General features: G+C 49.9%; 2 protein-coding genes across 5 annotated transcripts; both read left to right on the top strand.

Annotated features, from left to right (window-relative positions):
- The first annotated feature begins 100 nt into the window (after nucleotides 1-100).
- On the top strand, nucleotides 101-7897 carry LOC120899784 (myb-like protein Q). Its single transcript, XM_040306000.1, has 2 exons — nucleotides 101-1170; nucleotides 1320-7897. The coding sequence occupies exon 2, from the start codon at nucleotides 1960-1962 to the stop codon at nucleotides 5482-5484; it is 3525 nt and encodes a 1174-aa protein (XP_040161934.1). The 5' UTR covers nucleotides 101-1170; nucleotides 1320-1959; the 3' UTR covers nucleotides 5485-7897.
- A 554-nt stretch (nucleotides 7898-8451) lies between these two features.
- Nucleotides 8452-20781, top strand: LOC120900597 (ubiquitin carboxyl-terminal hydrolase CYLD). Of its 4 annotated transcripts, none has more exons than XM_040307821.1 (10): nucleotides 8452-8688; nucleotides 11317-12374; nucleotides 13207-14587; nucleotides 16191-16599; nucleotides 16750-16949; nucleotides 17988-18142; nucleotides 18222-18440; nucleotides 18513-18747; nucleotides 18828-19163; nucleotides 19233-20781. In XM_040307821.1, exons 2-10 carry the CDS (start codon nucleotides 11721-11723, stop codon nucleotides 19424-19426), a joined length of 3783 nt encoding a protein of 1260 aa, XP_040163755.1. In that variant the 5' UTR covers nucleotides 8452-8688; nucleotides 11317-11720; the 3' UTR covers nucleotides 19427-20781. The 4 variants fall into 4 exon arrangements, with proteins under 4 accessions (XP_040163755.1, XP_040163754.1, XP_040163752.1 ...); XM_040307820.1 differs by having other exon boundaries at nucleotides 11403-12374; nucleotides 19233-19426; XM_040307818.1 differs by having other exon boundaries at nucleotides 8452-8838; nucleotides 19233-19426.
- Nucleotides 20782-20842: the final 61 nt, after the last annotated feature.

Raw genomic sequence — 20842 nt, 5'->3', positions numbered from 1 at the left:
TGTTTGAATTTTGCGTGTTTTAGTGTAATTTATACCAATTAAACATTTTACTGTTATTCACAATCCTGTGTTTGGCCACGGCTTAACAAGCACCTTTTTGCTGAGCTGTCATAATGCTTGTTTGTGTCACTGTCCAGCACGCCATCCCACTGTGCGCTCTACGCTGCATTGGTGTGCGTGAAGCACAACACGCACCCTCGGAATACACACGCACACACGGGCACGTTAATGTACAAAAATTCCACAGCGCGTTGATTGTTTCGGGGCAGCTCCTCCGCTCGTCCTAATTTTCATTTTATTGTTATTTACTTTAGTTGCGTTCGGTTTGCGTTTAATCTGTTCGAACCTCATTTTACTGGCGCTCGGTGGCACGCGTAAGGTGTGCAGTACGGGCCCTCTTTTCCTCTGTTTGTGACCGTGTGCGTGGTTGGCCTTTTTTTTCTTTCTTTGGTGTTGCGTTCGTTCCTGTTACAACAAAGTGGCTTCTTCTTCGGTTGCTGCTTGGCGCTGTGTGGCCCATCGTCATCGCTCGGCAAAGCAGAGAAGAGCGCCGTGAGTGAGTTAAAGTGCTGACCTCGCTGGGGCGTTGCGGAGTCCGAAGGAGGGACACAGTTGGTGCAGAGGGGGTGGCCAGGGACAGTGTTGTGTGAGTGTGTGCTGCGATCGCTGGCGGATCTAGTGAGACGCGAGTGATCGTGGAAAAAAAGAAGCAATAATAGCTTGGTGAAGAAAGCGAAGCGGAACGGGAAACTTGCGAATGCAAATAAATTTCCTTACTTAAATACCTCCCCGCCTTGGCGGACGGAGGACGCGGGTGTGTGTGTGGATCGCCAGCGGGGCGTTTTCTTTTGCTTCTTCTTGTTCTTCGTGTGACAGCCCCAAACACCCGGAGGCGCCACCGTACAGGGCGATCGCTGTTTTTTCTGCCTGCACTGTTGCCCATCGAGCAGGGCACAAGGATTCGCAAGTGAAAAGAAGACAACGCGCCCCCTCGTTTGAGTCATCGGCAAACGGGGAGAAATTTCCCCCTCCATCGCTGTACAAAAAAACACAAAAAAACCCGCGCAGCACACAGAAAGTGACAGCAGCAACAGGGGCGGCAACAAGAACGGCAACGAAATGCAACGGTTCGCAACACAGCAGGCGCTGCGGAAGATGCCCGATGTTACGGTAGATATTTTACACGATAAAACACGCACAGGCAGCGCTGCCCAAAATCGCTGCCTTGCACGCATAGACCATCATAGCTAGTAACGAAGCGTGTGTGTGTGGGTATGTGTGTGAGTGACTTTTCTTTCTCTTTAATGTTTGCATTTTAGGGCACCGAACGTGTGAAGAAGTTCATGTTGTGAAGCGATGCGCCAGTTTGGTGGCGGAATCCGTGCCTTATCGACGGTCGAGCACCCAGTGACGAGGAGCGGGACCCTTGCTCGACGAAACCACGACCATGATGATGATGATGGTGGGAAGGTTCGAATGAAAAATGTATGATTCAGCAACGACAGAAAACGATATGAGCGAACGAGCAGCAGCAGCAGCAGTGCAGTTACCGCAAGCTTCCTTCACGCGACCGCCGATGCGGTCGGTTTGACGCGGAGAGGGAGCAGCACAGGGTGTCGCGCAGGTTGTCTTGGTTTGACGGATTGCATGCGCAAATGAATGATTCACGATCGACGGCGGCGCGAGCTAACGAACGAACAAACGAGTGCGAACAAAACAGCCCCTGAACCTAGGGGTCGATAGGAGGACAGAGACAACGCAACCAACTGCCACAAAGAGAGCGACGGAGAAGAAAAAGAAGACGGTGTCAAAAGTAGCAACGAGGCACTTGTATTTTTTTAACCAGCACGAGCGTGACTGCCCTAGGCGGACGGTTATCATCGAATTAGGTCCCGCCGGGTCTAATCGGTGATAAACCCTGTCTGCTTGTGTGTCTGCCTGTGTGTGTGTGTGCAAACGATGGGTGATGCGAAAGTGAAACAGCAGCCCTTTTTCGGGAACCAAACCCATCAGCATCAGCACCATCACCATCATCAGCACACTGCTGTCACACCACACGAAACCACCACACCGATCGCTTCGACCTCGAAAGCAAACGGCACGGCGACCGCAACCATGGGAACGGTAGTGATGGATGCGAAGCATGCGACCGGGGCGCTGCTGGGAAGCCCCCAACAGCAGCCACCGGGAAAGGAAGCAATGCTCGGCACTAACACCACCACCACCAACACCCCGGGCACACCGGTCGCGGGGAAGGACAAAAGCCCGGCTAGCCAAAAGTACGAGCAGCTGAAGCTGCGCAAGCAGGAGCTGGAAAAGCGGCTGAACGAAAAGTACAGCCAGCTGCAGCAGATCAAGCGCGAGGAGGCGCAGCTGATCGGGATGTATCCGAGCGATTTCAGCTGCGGCATCGGACCGTCCGGTTCGACGGACGGTGTGAACGGTACGGCGGGCTCGGGTGGTACTGGCGGAGCAATGGGAACGGGCAATGGGACGGCACCGACGTTGCGGCGCAAAATCGGCACCAGCTTCAAGCTGCCGGAAAACCTGCTCAACAACAAGGAGGACGACATCAACAAGCTGCTGCTGGAGAAGCAAATACAGCAGCAGATCTCGGAGGCGTCCCTGCGGCTGGCCAACGATAGCGGCCAGCCCAAATCGGTGCGGCGAACGCACAAGCAAAACTTCGAAATGGCGCAGCAGAAGCTGCTAGCGATCAATCAGAACCTGAGCGTGCTGAAGAAGCGCCAGCAGCAAAAGGAGCAACAGTTGCACCAGCAGCAGCAACAGCTCAAAGATCAGCAGCAGGCGGGTGAAGCACACCGGCCAACCTCACGGGATGATATCGATCTGCACAAGACGGCGCAGGTGAACCGTTTCCGATCGAACAGCAATAGCAGCAGCATGCTGATGCATCTGTCCGAGCGACGCAACTCCATCAAATCAAACACCTCCTCTAATGCGTCCGGCAGTCTCTCGGGTCATCATATGATGGTGCAGCAGCAACAGCAGCAGCAGCACCAACACCTTCATCTTCAGCAGCAGCAACAGATGCTGCAGGTACAAATACCCGCCGGTCACTACCATCTTTCGCAACAGCAGCTCCACCAGCAGCAGCAGCAGCACCAGAGTCAACAGATATCGCCCTACTCGATCCACAGCGGCATCATGCCGTCCGGTTCGCAGAGCATGACGTCGGCCGCATCGGCCGCCATGATTTCGCAGCTCAGCATGCTGCGGCACCGGGCCCGCACGGACAGCTTTCCCGGCATCGCCACCAGCTACGACACCATGTCGGCCGGTTCGGGCACCACGGAGCAGAGCTTGAAAGTGTCCCCGCTCAGCGGCAGCGGCAGCATTGCGAGCGGTGGCAGCGGCGCACAGCAGCCGCATCCCCATCTGCACCCGCATCACCATCATTCGATCGGTCCGGGCCCGGCACGGATGAACCGGCTGATACAGCAGCAAATTGGGGCGAATAATTATAGTCCACCGGCGGCGGGTGGTGGCACGCCCGGGTACGTGCTCTCACCAACGGCGGGTGGCAACGGTCAGGCGTTTGTTTACGATGCGAAAGTGATCTCAAGGCTGCAGGGTGGTAGTAATGGTGCCGGTATGAACAGCAATCCACGCTCACCGCAAGCCTCAGCACCGTCCGCTGCGTACGGTCACGTGATAAACGATCAAAACTACTGTCCCAACGCGATGGCTGCGGGCGCGGGACAAAGTGGCGCAGCGTATGAGTATACCGCCCAACCGGAACAACCGACGTCAGCAGTACCGGCCGGGCTCGGTGGCTACTGGATGACGCTGGAAAATGGTGAAAAAGTGTGGTGCTCGGTCGATAATCGTCAATTTTCCAGCCTCGATCGGAAGCAGCAGGGTGGCAGTTCCGGCGGAAGCATGAAACTGTCGCGCACCAGCACCAAGCTGAACGGCAACAACAAACCGGCCGGCCAGTTCAGTGCCGCCGTCACGCCGGCAGTGAAATCTTCCTCCCTCGGCAACTTCCAGGAGTACATCGGGAAGGCGTCGCCGCTGGACGATGCCGACATGATGACCGTCCAGCCGGATGCCATTTCGGTGACGTCCGGCTCGAGCGAGCACAAAAAGCGCGAAAAGGTGTGGCGTGAAACGTCGCTGGACAGTCCGGTGGTGAAACACAAGGCGCTACCACCGGTACCCACGTCGCCGACCGGCCAAATGTCACCGTCGTCGATCGGTAGCGGCCAGTTGCTGCATTCGCCGCACGGTGCCATCCCGCAGTCACCGCCCTACCCAGTGCCGCCGATGGTGGGCGGCAATCCACCGACGGCACCGCTGCACATCAACACGAACGTGTCCGGGTACGGTGCGGGACCGTGCTCGCCGTTGCTGCTCTCGCCCCAGCAGATGCGCTACTATCAGCAGCGCCAGCAGCAACTGCTCGAGCAGCAGCGACAAAAGATCAAACATCTGCAGCAGCAGCAGCAACAACACCAGCAACACCAGAGGCTCATGATGGAGGAACAGCAGAAGCAACAACAGTTTCTTGCCTCCTCAAAACAGCAGCACGAATCGATGCCGTCGCCCCAGTCCCCGATGGGTTCGATCGGTGCAACGTCCTCGACAGCGACGACCGGTGAACCCTACGGCAGTCCCTACGCTTATCAGCAAACGCCACTCGACCCACAGTCCGTTCCACCGTACCACTCGCGGCATCTGCATCCGCCACCGCCACCATTGCCACCGCCGAACCAACACCATTACCACCATTCGCAGCAGCTGCACAACCGTCTGCAGCATTCTCCCTCCGTTCCTTCCCCGCAGCATCTCGATCTCTTGCCACAGTCCTACTCCCAGCAGCAGCAGCTGTCCGACCATCATTCGCCTTCCCTCGGGCATCACCGTGCGGGAGGAGCGGGCGGTCAGCAACAGTACCAGGTGCATGCCGATTCCGGCTACTATCCTCACGCTGCGGGCCATCTCGCCAACACGCTCTCCTCCCGCCATCCCGATCTGGTCATTTCGCCCACACTGTCGCAGGCATCGTCCCACACGCTTACGTCGCCTACGGCGACCACCGTCGTGCAGGCACTACCGGTCGTGGGCGGTGCCGAGGACAACAGTGGCTTTTCCGGACCGTCCTCGCCAACGCCGTCGTCCGGCAGCAAAGGGCCGGCAGCGCCACCGTCCGACATTCAGATGGAGTCGCCGAAAAACATGACCGTCGTGCAGCAGGGCAAGATCATGCCCTACAAGGAGGTGACGAAACCGTTCGAGATGTCCGATTTCTACAAGTACTCCACCAAATACCGACAAAAGCAACAGCAGCAACAGCAGCAGCAACATCAACTGCAGCAGCAGCAACCATCTCCGTCGGAAGGGTGTGGCCCGGGGAACGAAGGTGAGGCCGGATCGGCCGGCGGTGACGGAATACATAAAGGTATCTATCAGCCGCCGAACCGCTCCATTTGTCAACCGATCGTTAACAACTACAACTGAAAAGAATGGGAAGCAAACAGGGAAGGGAAATGAGAGGCATGCATTAATGGCAATTGTGAAGATTTCAATGTTGACCCAATGTAAACATATTTATTGATAAGCGTGCTTGGGGCGGAGAGGTTAGGGTGCTGCTGGCACAGAGAGCTCTAAGACAAGAAGAAGTGTAAGGCTAAGACTATTGTACCTGCCGTTGCGACGTTCCGTGTTCCGTTTGGGGCGGCTTGCGTTGTGTGGTTCCTCCTCACACGATACGCAAACACGACCCTGCGTCGAAATTGTTTGATGTTTTGTGTGTGTGTGTGTGTGTGGTAGTCCAAAAACCCAACGGGTGTGCGTGTGTGTTGTAATGTTTGTCGTTGGATTTTTATGTTTATTTTGCTGCGTTCCGGGTTTTGTTATCGCTCCGGCAGCGCACCTTCTCGTATCGATAACGCGGTGGTGTTTCTTTGACCACCTGTATGACGCGGGGCCCTCGCGGGAAATGACTTCTGTGTAAAGCACAATTGGTACACACATCGGAATGGTATTTTTTCCGTTCCATGTTTTTTTTTTGTTTGATTTGTTTGCAAGTAAAGTTTTTGTTTTGCCTCTGGGACTCAACTCTTCTCCTCATTTCTTGTATTGTGTACAAGACCATGTAGGATGAAGAAGGCATGTGGCAGCAAACGAGGCTGAGTCATAATTTTGGCATGAATTTTCAAATGTTTTGTATTATTTTTTCAAAATCTCTTTTTTTTAATTTAAAAATCCAACCCGACAGATGTTGATCACTTACAAATTTGTACAATTTTATAATCTAAATCCAGTTCAAAATTTTGAAACCATACACCAAGCGGAACACCAGGGACGAGGATCGAGGTTGAGTGGAATCAATCAATCGGATGAGTTTTAAATGGCCACAATGTGGCGCTGTATGTTTCAAGTTTTGCGTTGCATTTGCGTTCCGTTTCCACACTTCCACACAAATTAAATCAAGAACAAATAGAGAGCATATGTAATCGTTTCCTTATCAGCGTGCTAAGACAATAAGGTTACGTGTAGGAGGAATTTAGAACTGGAACATACCAAAAGCCAAACAACGATACATTAGCTAGACAATATACTCTGCGCCTACTAACTTACATTCGTTTCATCGCTATTTGGGTGAAATATTTCACCCGCGTTCGTCATCCTTCCCGCAAGAATATAGTGTAGAAGAGATATTTTAGCCAATATACAACACTGACACTCGGTAAGACTGAAATAGTGGAAACTATCGGCGGAAGCAACGATACAGCTGTTTGAAGGTGCTCACTTTGCCCAGCGATACAGTGACACACGACATACTACGCCTTCAAGCTGCTGACACGTGCGCTTTCCGCTACTTCCTACGCAACAAGACTTACTCTACCGCATTTTGGGATACGATACTTTTGTACTGTTTGTCCTCCAGGTTTGCCCGTTGATAATGCAATACAATACGATAACAGTAGCGGTAGCGAAACTTCGCGCAAAAGACTTGCAGCATTTGACCAAGAGAATAATAGCGTGAGATACAGAAACGGGAGAGCTATTGAAAGATTGATATGTGTACTGTTCGGTGCAGTAGAATTAGCTAGGAACAAGCGTGTGGCCTTATGATCATCATCCAGAGTTTAATCAATCACTTTCATATTAGTGTTATTACGCTAGCGTGTACTTCATTAGCAGGTAAAGGAAGTAGCATACACTTTGTTATTTAATCTGCAATATTAAAGCCCCTTTCAGATGGAAGATAGTAGATAATAGCTCCTCCCGGTACTCAAGAAGGCCCCCGGCTGACTGTCCTTTTATCAGCTAGGAAGTTAGTTAATTAGTTTGTAATCGTTACGTTAACAGTTAGCCGATACAATAGAGGTAGAGCCGATAAAAGGAATACGACCCCGGGTAGTGTGCAGGTTGGTTAGGTTTTGCGACGGTTACACGTTGATCTATCCCGTTTGTTAAAATATCTTCCATAAGGTAGTAAAATTACAGAAGAGCAAAAGAAATGATGTTGCTCGTGTTCACTCACACGCCTATACTCAAAAAGGGAGCTAGGTACGTAAACGAAGTACGAAACATGAGCCTAAACCGAATGGAAAGTACCAATCACTCCCTCTCTGTTGACATTAATAAGTTCATATTAGGTTTTTGGTAAGGCGCTAGGTCTTGTTTAGTATGTAATACAATCTTAAGCAAAGTCTTTAGTACCGTACGAGGGAATGATAGGGAAGAACAACAGAATTGGTGATAAACATTGTAACAAACGCATCGATGCATATATGTAGTGAAAATATTTGTAAAAAAAACAGTTCGTTTTCTAATGTGTGCGCGCGCGTGAAGAATTTCTGCATCGTGCGCGCACACAGTGTTGTGTGCGAAATAAATGAAAATTTTGTAGATTTTTTGAAAAGAAAACTGTCGTTATTTGTTTGAAAAAAGAAAAACGTCCGAAATTGTTAAGAAGTATTCCTCGCTACGTGAATGAATCGAATTGATTCGATTCCAGTTCAGTAGGTTCGGATCATAACTTAGGCACATCACTACAATCTTTGAAATATTTCACACACGCGGTCATTGATGCACACACGATCCCACTAGTGTACAGTAAAAAAAACCAGCACACGCACACTATGAAATAAGCAGTTTGACAGCCATAATAATAATAAACAGGCTAGGAACCGTACGGGACCAGTAGTGCGATTTACAGCGTCAAAACTAATTGTGATTGCAAGAAAATTTAGTTTTGTATGTGCTTAAAATTATTATTTTAACGTGCGAACCATATTGAATTGCTTTTAAAGTCGCTGACAGCAACGGCAATGGGCCAAAAATACGTACCACTTCGCACCACCAGCTGTGGTGCGAGCGAGACAGGCTGAACAACAATCCCCAACACAACCACACATGCATACACACACATACGTACACACAACCAACAGTGCCCAGCAAAACAGGGCTAAAATGTCATTTCGCTTGTCAGTCAGGGCACGGATAGGGCACAATACAGCAGCAGCCACACACGCAGTGTGCAGTTCGACGGTGAAACGCGCGCGCCATAGGGAGGAAAAGGGTTTGTGCTGTGGGGATGTTTTCTTTTCCCTCGGAACACCAGTCGGAAAATATAGTGTAGTGTGTGGCGAAAAAGCGTGTGTAGGCAGCGCAAGGTTTTGCGGAAAACGAAAGTGTCGTTCGTCCCCGGGGGTACGTTCTTATTTTCTCATTCCGTGTACGTGCGTATGTGTGTGCGTGTGTGTGTTTAGTTGGTGTGTTCACTAAAAGCTTCTCCTTCGGTGTGCCGTCACACAGGCGGGGGATGCACCTGGAGAACGCAGTGGCTTCGAGACAAAAAAGGTTCGATAATAGATAGCAAAACGACGGTGTGTGTGTGTGTGTGTGTGTGTGTGTGTGTCTGTGTGTGTGTGTGTTTGGTGCTGTTTTGTGTTGTGTGAACCCTGGGTTCTTCAATCGTGAATTTTGCAGTGAACGCAAAGAGTACATCACGCAAATGCTTTCGTTTGAGGCTGACACAAACCTGCTGCTGCACCACCGTCGTAATCAATAAGTTAGTGGGCTACCGTTTGAAGTGGGAAGGGAAAGTGTGTGTTGTTGTGTGATCTGTGCCATTGTGTGTTTGTTTTTTCTCTCTCTATCTCTCTATCTCTCTCTTTCTCTGTCGGGTCACAGAGAAACAGCGAATTTCGGGCGACAATCGTAGCTAGCCATATTCCAATCCATTTACCACCACACATGCCGGAGATATGTATTAGCTTCTTCCATCAATAATTCCCATCAGCATCAGCCTCCACAGAAAACTTGTGTAGTGTGTTTTCGTGCCCGTATTGTTTGTTGAATCCCGTTTTTTTTCTATTGCATGCTCTGTTCCGCATGTGTGCTGGCTGTGTGTGATGCGATCGATACCCTAGATGAGATGCTTTTGCCCTCTGTTGTTTTTGTTTTGTTTTTGTTGAATGGTTGGTGTGGTAGTAAAGAGGGAGGAGAAAGAGGAGAAGAAGAAAGTGTAGGGGAAAAAGGAGAGAAATACGAAATGAAAACCGCAATATGTACGTGTTGTTCCCGTCGGAAGAGCGGCACTCGACAATCCGACATATCTTCACGTACAAGTGAGGAAAAGTGGATGGGCCAAAAAAAAAACAAAGGAGCCCATGATTGTATTTATAGCCGTCCCCGCATATAAAGAGCGATTGCGGATTGAGTCATCCATGAAGTGAAACGGAAGGATTTCCAAAAAAACCACTCTCCCCCCTTCTTGCATTGAATAGAAAGCTCAAACGTTCGACGAGGCCTGCATGCTGAAAAGACATTTTCCACGTGCAGCTCTCTGTGCTGTTTTGCTTCTTTTATTTTCCTTTTTTATTTCCTTTTATAAATCCGCGCTCCTTTCCCGTATTATTTGGTGTTAATGTGCAATAATGTCTTTCACCTCCGTTTTTTTTTCGTCGCCCCTTCGCGAAACCTTTTCCTCGAACGATTTTCGCCAATTTTCCCATTCAGCAAGGCGGAAAACGATTTGTTTCTCCCTTCAGCGAGCGCGCGCGTGTGTGCGCGCGTGCTGGCCCCGGAATGACCTTCATGACCGCGCGCGCATTCATTCAATCGGCGGATGATGGCGCAATATAGCACGGCGCGGGAGGTGGCGCACATTGTCACACAGCCAGTGTCAGGTTGCGTCCGTGTGCGTCCTCAGCACGCCTCCTCGCGCCTCCACAGTGTGTATGCCAATCAACCCACCAAACCCACCCACTCACACTCCCCTTTCGGGGCGGTGAGTCATCTTGTGTGAAGGGCGAATCAGTTCGCTACATATACCAACACACAAACACATGGAGCTTGTTGACAACGTATCTTTTTTTTTTTTTTTGGTGCTGTGACGAGATGGTGAGGACACACGATAACAAGTGTAGGGGTATGTGGGGCATAAATGGGCACCCACTGCAATATCGACTAAAGTAAGCGTGAAGTACACGTAAAGTACTGCATATGTCTAATTGTAGTAAAGAATTTGAAAAAAATAAGTAAAACGCACGTTAAAACGTTTACCACTTTGCCCCATGCGCCCCTAAAACGGGTTGCGCGTGCAATCGCGCAAAGCAGTTGCGCGGAAAAGGGCATACACGCGTAACGGGAAGGTAATCTTATCCAAATCGAACCGATAGCACAGTGTGTATTTGTGTGTTTGTATTTGCTAAGCGTTTCAATCACAAAGCAGATTTGTTTACAAAAGTTCCCCGTTTTTTATTGCAAAGTGCAGTAAACCACGAGTTGCAGTGGACCTCCGCTTTGTGGATTAAACCGTGAGCTAATTAATTTTGGGAACGATACCCACTGTAACACTGCTGTAATGCGAGCGGTCTAGTCAATACACACTGTCGTGACACTACAACGTGACTAATTACATCGCTAGTGTGTTCTGGTAACGGAACGATGGCACAGCAAAGCGCAAACCTACGGAAACCGTTGCTTGACACATTGTAGAAACATAGCAACCGATTGGGTTGGTAAAAATTAATCCCACGCGGAATCCATCCAAGTGATCCGATCTAGTGCGGCTTGTGCGAAATGAGTCACTGCGGTGTCGTTATCGTCTGGCCATGCCGCTCCATTGTGTGTGTGCTAGTGTTGAGCATCGGGTTTCCTGCTAGAATGTGCTGGATAAGGGTGTTTGTCCGATTGCTTCGCGGTCATGGTCAGTTGGGGATTTTCTTATTGGAAGTTCGTTTCGACCCCAAGGTTCCAGTGTTCATGGTGCCTCTTTGTTTGGAACCTTTTTTTATAATTTTATTTATAATTTCTTTTTTTGTTAATTTTTAGGTTGTTACTGTTTGCCCTGTTGTCCTTTTCGTTTTGCTGTTGTTTGCAAGCTAAATGTACACTGAATGTTTGTTACTGTGGAACAGAAACAGAGTTAGCTGCTGAATGGAACACGCCGGACGAAGCGTCTCGATGGCAACGGCAATGAGATACAGCAGCAACGTCACTTACCGCAATACCGAAAGGCATCGACTGGACCTGGTGTAAATGCGTCCAACGGCAATCCCCGTTCAATCCCCACAACACGCAACAAAACGCAACAGAAGCTTGTCCGAGTCCTCCAACCCCACAAGCGAGAAAGGGAATGATCGTATCGATCGCTCCGGCAGCAGTCGTAATCTGTGATACACGCGAGGAAGCGACCACACGTAGAGCTTAGCAAAGGAAAGCCAAAGGAAAGCAAAATGTCATCCGGCGGTAACATATACGCCATCAGCATGGAGCGGTTCCGTGCGAAGGTGGTAAACGTGCCGCTCGGTGGAGCGGGTGGCGGCGGTGGCGGTGGTAGTGGCAGTAGTAGTAGCAGCCTTATGTCCGATGCGGCCGCTACCGGGTCACCGATGGGCGGTCCACCCCCAACGGAACCGCTCGCGATCGACGATCGTGTCGAGATCGAGCCCGGCATGACGCTGCAGATCGTCGAGCAGCCGTCGAGCAAGATCGCGCTGATCAAGGTGAAGGATTTTAACGGCACGTCGAACGGGAGCAACAACCGTCTGGGTGCACCGAACAGCAGCAGCAGCAGCGGGATGGTGGCGACCAGTGCCCCGGTTAGCAATCCGTACGAGAACCGAGTACTGCAGTGCCAGTCGGCCCACCTGCAGCGCATCCCGTCCGACATTTGGCCGTACCTGATCGCGATACTGGATCCGCTGGAGCGGTGCGAGTTCGCCAAGCGGCCGAAGCTGTTCGGCTCGGTGAAGCAGCTGCGCGTCGGCGACATTGTGATGGTTTCGTGGCTGGCCAAGAACCGGCACGTGACGTACGATTGCATTATACGGTACGTCGGGCCGGTGCCGAAAATTGGACCCGGCTACTACTTTGGACTGGAGCTACTGGTAAAAACGTTATACTTCTACCATTTTACGTTTTTTATGTTTTTTTAAAGCATTGGTTTTATCCACACATTCACCACAAATTACAACCCTTCTTTTACACCTAATAATTGCAATACTTTCCCCACCACACATATATACACACACACAACCCAAATACACGCCCCTCGCCTTCTTTTATGCACACACAATCGATCATGTTATCAAACTAATTGCACCCGCCAGAATTGAAAGGATCATCCCGTTTCCCGGAACAAAAACAATTGAAACGCTGTGTGGCAAAATTGTGTTAGGAGCGATCAAAAATCAACAAAAAGATGCAAAAAATGTTCAAAATTTGTCCAAAATCCATTCTAAAAATCCGTCCCCCCGTGCACCTACCCCCGAAACTGTCTAACATCGGCTTAACAGGTAACACAGACTGAGAGCGGAGTGTGTGTGTCAAATTAGTGAAATTCTCCTGTTTGTAGACAATTTTTTTTCCTATCTAAATTTTAAGAATTCGTTGCGTTCATTTCCTTCCTTACTTTGCGTGCGACCGACCTAGTTGTAAATAGTTTTGCTATAGTTTTGTGTTCAGTTCTTGGGTTTTTTCAACGTACAAAGTAGCGTGTTATGTGAATTGGCTTGAATTATTGGCATGGAATTGGCTTGATTTACCGTTTGAGCAGTTCTTCCGAACGTGATTTTCCTTGAATACCAAATTTACTAATGCAACGTTACTCTTTTTGTGAGCAAAATTTCCAAAAAACCGTACAAAAAAGCAACCTTTTTTAATATTTGTTTAATTTTCCCTTCCATATTCCCTGTATCGCCTTTGAAACGCGCGCCGCAGAATTTAGACAATGGTGAATCGCCCCAAAAGGACGACATCGATTTCGTGTCCGAGTATATGAACTGCGAGCCCCGGCTGGCGTTGATTGTGGCAGCGAACTGGATCAAGTTTCCCGAGCACGAGTCGTCCGGCGGCAAGCAGCAGCACCACCACAAGCGCAACCTGCTCGACAGTCTGGTGTGCGGCGCGCGGGATCTCAACAATCGCTTGTCGCGCCGAACGGGAAGCAGTAAACACTCGGCCGACGACAACAGCTCGAGCAAGGGTGGAGGACGGAGCGGAAAGGGCGGCGGCGCGAGCAACGGCGAATACCCACCGTACGCCCGTTCGTACACGCCGGACCTGACGAGCAGTGGGCAGGCGGGTGCGGCGAACCGAAAGTCGACCGACATCGGCACACTGTACGATAGCTTCAGCTGTCTGCAGATGGATCCGACCGGGGCGAAGGCGATGCACCATCACAAGAAGATTGCCGCGTCCATCTCGAGCCCGAACCTGTCGAAGCAGGACAGCAGCAGCAGCACGGGCAGCTCGGGCCGGTACGTGACCAGCCATCCGATGGAAAGCTACGGCGATGAGTATCATCGCTTTGTGGATCAGCACAGTGCCGGCCAGCAGCAGCAGCAGCATCAGCATCATCACCATCACCATCTGGCGGACGGGGGCGATGCGTACCGCAGCTCGGGTAGGAGTTCGCAGAACAGCTCGAACTCGAGCACGCTGAAACATTCCAAGGCACGGACGGCGGGCAAGGTGGTTCGCTCCACCGGGTCCAACTCGTCCGTCAACAGTGCGGGTGGTGGAGGTGGAGGAGCAGGAGCAGGAGGAGGGTATCATTCGGTCAGCAAGCAGAGCACCATTCTGAGCCTACCCGACCGGGATGTGGTGGTGATCGATTCGAACGAAATCGACGAAGCGATCAAGAGTGCGAGCGATGTGATCGTGGTCGATCCACCGCCAGTCCTCAGCCCCACCGACAACAGGGAGGTGGAGCTGATGGATCTGCTGGGCAGTAGCAGCTGGCCGGCGGAGGCGGGCGAGGTCGCGGCCATACTGTCCGGCAGCGGCAGCAGCAGTGATAAGAAAACGCAAACGCCACCATCATCGATGGCGCTCGGGGCGTACGGCAATGGGACGGCGGGCTACGCGGCGAGCGGTGGCAGTACGAGCAGCAACAGTACGGCGAACAGTAGTGGCCACAGCTACCACAGCCACAATGGTAGCAGCGCGTCCGGACGGTACGAGCGGAACAAATCGCTCAATCCGCTGGCACACATCGGGATGGCGAAGCAGCAGGGCGAAACGGTTGCGTCGGGTGTGCGCAAGGGCGGCAGGGCGGGCGATGCTAAACCGGCCACCGTCGATGTCGCCACAATGACGAGTAAGTATTTGTAAGCTTTTATGTTAAAAAATCCCTTTTTGCAGTGAGTTTTTTGTAAGTGTCTTTGCCAACGGAAAAGTGCTCGACTTTTTTCAAACCTTCTGTCGGGCGAAAATTCATCGGGGCCGAATGGGAAAACAGTCAAACCGGCGCAGCAGCAGCAGCCGCAAAACGGTTTTCGACAACCGTAAACAGAACCGCGTCTTGAACGAGGGGGAAAGTCGTGCCGGCACGATGTGTTCTTAAAAATAGAACTCGCCATCATCATCATCGTACCGACACCAGTCTGCCTTGTTGATCGTCGCCGCGTTGTGTTCCACTTATAATTTCGGTAATTCAGTAGCGCCGCGCTCGAGCCGAACTGCTGCGAGGTTGCATTAGAGCAAGTGGAGTTGCTTAAACAATAGTGCCTTAAGTAGAGCGAAAGCGAAACCGGTGCCTTTACCTTCCACCCTTAATCGATCACGCACGCGATCAAGCGCCGCCGGAAGACGTTTACAAAAAACATGCGCCCGACTGCAGGTTCACGTGCAATTCTTTGATTGTGTTTAATACCGTCTCTGTTGTATGTTTCTTTTCGTTTTTTTTGTGCGGTGGTTTTGTGTCACTTTAATACACACCTCAATGTACTGGTGGCTAATTTAGGTGTGAAAGACATTCCTGAAAGGTTGGAGAACGGCTCGGAGATACACGTCGGTGTCGCACGATCAAGAGCAGACAAAGAGGCGAGCTTATGCCCTACATCCATCCTTCCCCCGTCGCTTTGTGATAAGCGCACTCGATCATCGAACAGGCTCATGTGCTCATCGTCTCGCGTACTCTACTCAGCAACTCTAAAATAGATCGTGTTCTGCTGGCAAGGCCGAGTCTTCCGCCAACTGCCGCATAATATAGTTCGGGAATGGTCGTGCGATTTGCGCCCTCCACCCAACCCCAGTGGCGATGTAATTGTGATGCGAATTGCAACCGATCGATCAGTTGATCTGTGCTTGGCTTGGGTTGTGTCATACCAATACTCGATTGTTGATCTAAAGAGAGAAGTACAAGTTGGGGCATTGTGTTTTTGTTAGGTTAATTATTCGTAAAAAAGCAAAAAAAGGCCCAACCAACAAGATGCTGCCCGATACGTACGATAAGGATTCGTTCGATGGCATTCCGCTGACCGTGTTGGAGCATTTCGATTGGGAAGACGAACCGACGGAAGCGACGGAACGTCTACTGGCAAGCGATGCAGAGGAAGGTTTGTGTGGTGTGTCTCTACGATGTGTGCGTGTGTTGTTGCGAGTTTCCGTTTCCGTACTGACCCATTTAAAATGCGATCGTAGTTTGTTTCAAGGAAGCGAACGTTCCTTAGTAACAGGCCGAGAATGACATTTGCTACTAACCCTAATCTAGCATGCGCTGTCTCGTTAACAATCGTTATTGCTTTCAAATTTCAAAATTGTCGTCTAAACGTGTTTTTTTCTCCTCTCCCGGATGAGTGCTCAGCAAATAATTATCACCCCCGAGCGGGCAAACCTTTGCCGAATGATACTACGCTATCTAACGGCGCTGCTAGTCGAGCTGTTGCATTCGATCGCTAACGTTGTTTTCCATCACACAGAGCTGAACGATGGAGCGGCCATCACGGCGAACGGCAGCATCGGCCCAGCGGACGGCACGAGCCACCCGACCGCCAACGGGTTAGTGCCCCGCATCGGTTCCATATCGCCCGAATCGGACAGCGGTGGACCGGCTGCCTCACCGCTGCAGGAGCTGCCGAACGACCCGTCGCTCGGCGTCGGCTCGATGGTGGAGGTAACGCTGGACGGTGGTGCATTCGAGGCGCCGGGGTCGGCAACTGCACCACCCGCTACGATGACCGATCCGCTGCTGTACGGTGTGATACGCTGGATTGGACCACTGCCAACCGGGGGCGGCAACCATCGGAAGGTGATGGTCGGCGTGGAGCTGGAGGATGAACCGATCGATCCGACGCTCGAGACGACCAACGGCACCCACAACGGTGTGAGGTAATTTGTGATGCTAATTTGTGTGTGTGTGTGTGTACAATCCGCATTGCGGATGACTTAAAATTAAGTACTTAGTTCCAGTGTTGCATACTCTTCGATCCATAAATCTGCGCTGTAACTGACCCTCCTTCTCTCTCTTCCACGTGACAGGTTATTCAGATGTCCGGCAAATCGTGCAATATTTGTGCACACGAGCCAGTGCAGCCGGGACCGGCGGTTCCAGGACATTCCGCCAATGTCGCCGTGCAGCTCGCGTACGACGCCGGCTGCCGGCAGTGGCAGCAAAACCGATACCAACATGTTCGGCAAGGTGGACTGTCCGGTGGTAAAGGGCAGGGTGCCACCGTTGAGTAAGTGTGTTGGACGGTTGAAACCAGTGCTGGGAAATGTTATGAGCATCAACGGGTGTTTGCCAACGAAAACAATGTACATATCCGTGGTAGCTTGATGCTCATTGCTGATACTCAATGAAAGTGGGTCATGAAATGCCGAAAACGGCATGCGAGTGCTTGAGTCAAACGCAAAACTCTGACTGACAAGATGAGCTTGATGACGGCGCAGTCATAACCATGACTTTTTCTGGGTGTGAACAGTGCTGCCAAATGCGAAATGAAACGAAGCTCAAATCAGATCACCAACCCAACTGAGATGATCAGAGGTGAGACTCAAACAGTTGGTGGACTGAATCGCATGCTTCGTGATATTGTGTTTATCACCCAACTCTTGGTCACTTACTTGGTCACGACATTTTGTGTCGGTGATAATCACGACATTCTAGGGATATATTTGGCGTGTGCTCCCAAGCAATAAAATGAGCATTCTTTCTCACTTTGTCTGCTCTGTGATTGTATGTCAGGTCAAACAGAACGAGAAAACATGCTCATTATGTTTCTTGGAACCACTCGCAAGCACCCTATATCACACGTGACTATCGTGATGATCATCGACACAAAATGTCGCGACCAAGTGACTGACAAAGAGTTGTTGGCACAAAATGTCACCAAGCATGTTATGGTCGCACCATCTATTTGAGTCTCACCTCTGATTATCACAGTATAACTCTTGACGTGATTTTGACATGGTTTTGTTAGTACTATGTCAGAATTTGTCATGACTATGTCAGTGACATTTTGCAGCGCTGATCACAGTAAAAAAGTCATGACATATTGGTCATGACTGACCAAGCGATGGTCACGATACATGTATTGGCCACACCGATCGTTCTGATCATCGCAATTGAGTACGTAACGCTGACATGGATATTGTTTCAGTCAGATTTTTCAGACACCCGACACTGATAGTGACATTTTGCGGCACTGGTTGAAACGCTTTGCAGGAGAAGAGCGTAAATTAATTTGCCTTCTTTTCTTACACTTTTTTGCTCACAGAAATTCTAAAGCTAGAGGAATTGGAAGAAATCTGCGGCAAGTTCAAGGGTATACAGGGGCATCACAATTCCTGCTACCTGGATGCAACACTGTTCGCGATGTTCACCTTCACCAGCGTGTTTGATTCGTTGCTGTTTCGGCCTAAAGAGCCGGAGGTGCGTACTGTTGAACCTGGATTTATCATTCGGCTCTTAAAGTTCCCGTGTTAATGACGCTTTTGCCAACGCCTTTCAGGACAATCCTCAGTATGAAGAGGTGCAGCGTGTGCTGCTGGAGGAGATCGTGAACCCGTTGCGAAAGAATCACTTTGTGCGAGCGGATCGTGTGCTGAAGCTGCGCCAACTGCTCGACCGGTTAAGCTCCGTCACGGGGCTAATGAGCGAAGAGAAGGATCCGGAAGAGTTCCTGAACAGCTTGCTAGCGCAGATCCTGCGTGCTGATCCGTTTTTGAAGGTAAAACAGAAGCAAGAAAGATAAATAGTGGCAATTGTGTAATTGATTTTGTTTCTTCCTTCACTTCCGTAGCTAAGTTCCGGACTAGACACGTTCTACTATCAGCTGTTTGTGGAAAAGGACGAACGTTTGAACCTGCCCTCGGTACAGCAGCTGTTCGAGCAGAGCTTTCTGGCGTCCAACATCAAGCTGAAGGAGGTGCCGTCCTGTTTGATCATCCAGATGCCGCGGTTCGGCAAAAACTTCAAGATGTACCCGCGCATCCTGCCCTCCCAGGTGCTGGATGTGACGGATATCATTGAGGATTGTGAGTAGCGCGCTTCGTTTCGTTTGTCAATCCAATCAGGAGCTAATGCTTTTTTTGTCCTTCTCTTCCTGTGACTGCAGCTCCCCGTCAGTGTTGGGTGTGCGGCAAGCTGGCCGAGTACGAGTGTCGCGAATGCTTCGGCAAGATGCAGTGCGAAGGGCTGGAGGGTACGGCCATCTGCAAGAGCTGCATCGACAGCGTGCACCATCACAGCAAGCGGCTGAACCACAAACCGGTCCCGCTGTCGGTGCCGCAAGACTTCATCCCGATGGCACCGCACTGCGAGGTGCCCCGGCTGTACATGGAGCTGTTTGCGGTCGTGTGCATCGAAACGTCCCACTACGTAGCGTTCGTGAAGGCCGCCTCCGGTCAGGATGCTCCCTGGTGTTTCTTCGACTCCATGGCCGATCGTAATGGTAATTAGTGGCCTGTCCCTTCCTGGAGTTGAAGTCCCTCTCTAATGTGTCTTTCAAACGATCTTGCAGGTGAACAAAACGGTTATAATATTCCAAAAATGGTCCCCGTGCCGGATCTGCCCCGCTGGCTGACGGAGGAAGGCTCGCGGGCGCTGAACGAGGAGGCGGTCAACGACAAAATGTTACCTGAGCATGCGAAGCGATTGCTGTGCGATGCGTACATGTGCATGTACCAAAGTACCGACGTCATGATGTACCGATAAATGTGACCAAGGAGCCACCGTGTGTGTGTGTGTGTGTCCTGCTTCAGGCATTGAATTGTGTGCAATGTAAAGATTTCTATCGCAAAAAAAAGAAACGCGTTTTGCTTCACCAAACCTGGATGATGTTGCATTGTGTTTGAAGAATGGGTCTGGGTCTAGAAGTAAGGAAGGTCCCTTCCATCCAGCGGAGGTTGGAACGAGACAGTGCAGTGTGAGAGACATTTGGACCAAAGTGGAGGTTGGTTTAAAGATTTTACAGTTAAAAGTGCAAGAAAGCGGACACACACACATTGAGATTTGTGAGCGGCGACAAACGAATGTCCGTTTCATTGCTGTTGAAAGGGTTTTTGTTTTTGGAAGGTAGAATAACACACACACACGTACACAAACCTATATTTCCATCAAACCATACCTTAACGTGCTGCTTTTTCTTCAACACAGAATTTTGGGGTAGAAGAAAACGGCAGCGAAACAAACCAACTTGCTTGCGTGTTAAAGGCCGTTTGCTAGTGCTAAGCCTCTGGTTAAGAGTTCTTTAATAAAGTTTAGAAAATTTAACAAAGCGCGAAAGAAAAGCGCAAGTCTCGAAACAGGAGATAGAAGAGTAGTATAGAAGAAAGAAAAGCCGAATTAGACGGGAAGCAGACGAACAAGAATCTAAGAGAGAATATACTTATACAACTATACATATATAAACGAATGAAATGAAATAATATATATGTATACTTAAATATATATATTATATATATTTATATACATTATACAAGTAGGAAAAACAAAACAATTGGCAATCGAACTTGTGTGTGTTGGATGGGCTGGGGGCAAGGTGGCCTCAGACACACCGTCGTACTTTAGAAGTAGCGCAGGAGGTAAGGCAAGACGGACGGGAACGGATAGGAGCTAAACTACTACGCAAAGCGACAAAAAATTGGCCGGGAAATAGAGGATAGTTCTTTATGATGATCATGAAAAATGGCAAAGAGAGTTACAATTAATGCGAAAAATGAGGGAAAAAAACACACACACACACATACACAACACACATTTACCTAAGGCGCTAATCAAACTTTCCGATAACGTCTAATACATACAGCCTGGAGAGGAGTCTGTGAAACTGTTTGCAATAATAGAGAAGTAAAGTAATAGGGCAAAGAAAAAGGCATACTATTTAACAAAAAAAAAAAGGTAGAACCGAACGGTTTTGAGTAACTATAAACAAGTGTTAAGTTCCGTGGTTATCTGCTTTCCTATCGGCTTTTGCAAAGTGAAAACTATGAAGCGGATAACGAATCAAGGCGTAACAGGGGAAAAGGAGAATATAGAAGGAAAAGACGAAGGAATTATAAATTATTTAATAAAAAAAATACACAAGCACTGGTTTTACAGGGTTTTTCAGGAGTTCTCATAGCTGTGGGA

This window comes from Anopheles arabiensis, chromosome 3, assembly GCF_016920715.1.
Source record: "Anopheles arabiensis isolate DONGOLA chromosome 3, AaraD3, whole genome shotgun sequence".
Lineage (NCBI taxonomy): Eukaryota > Metazoa > Arthropoda > Insecta > Diptera > Culicidae > Anopheles > Anopheles arabiensis.
Note: the sequence above shows the minus strand (reverse complement) of the source record. Positions and strands in the feature narration are given on the sequence as shown.

Excerpts from the sequence above, each read along its gene's own strand:
- LOC120900597 (XM_040307821.1), top strand. The coding sequence starts at position 11,721 with ATGTCATCCGGCGGTAACATATACGCCATCAGCATGGAGCGGTTCCGT. Across the intron at positions 14,588-16,190 it reads CGATGTCGCCACAATGACGA|AGCTGAACGATGGAGCGGCC; the intron begins GTAAGTATTTGT and ends TCCATCACACAG. Across the intron at positions 16,600-16,749 it reads GGCACCCACAACGGTGTGAG|GTTATTCAGATGTCCGGCAA; the intron begins GTAATTTGTGAT and ends TCCACGTGACAG.
- LOC120899784 (XM_040306000.1), top strand. The coding sequence starts at position 1,960 with ATGGGTGATGCGAAAGTGAAACAGCAGCCCTTTTTCGGGAACCAAACC.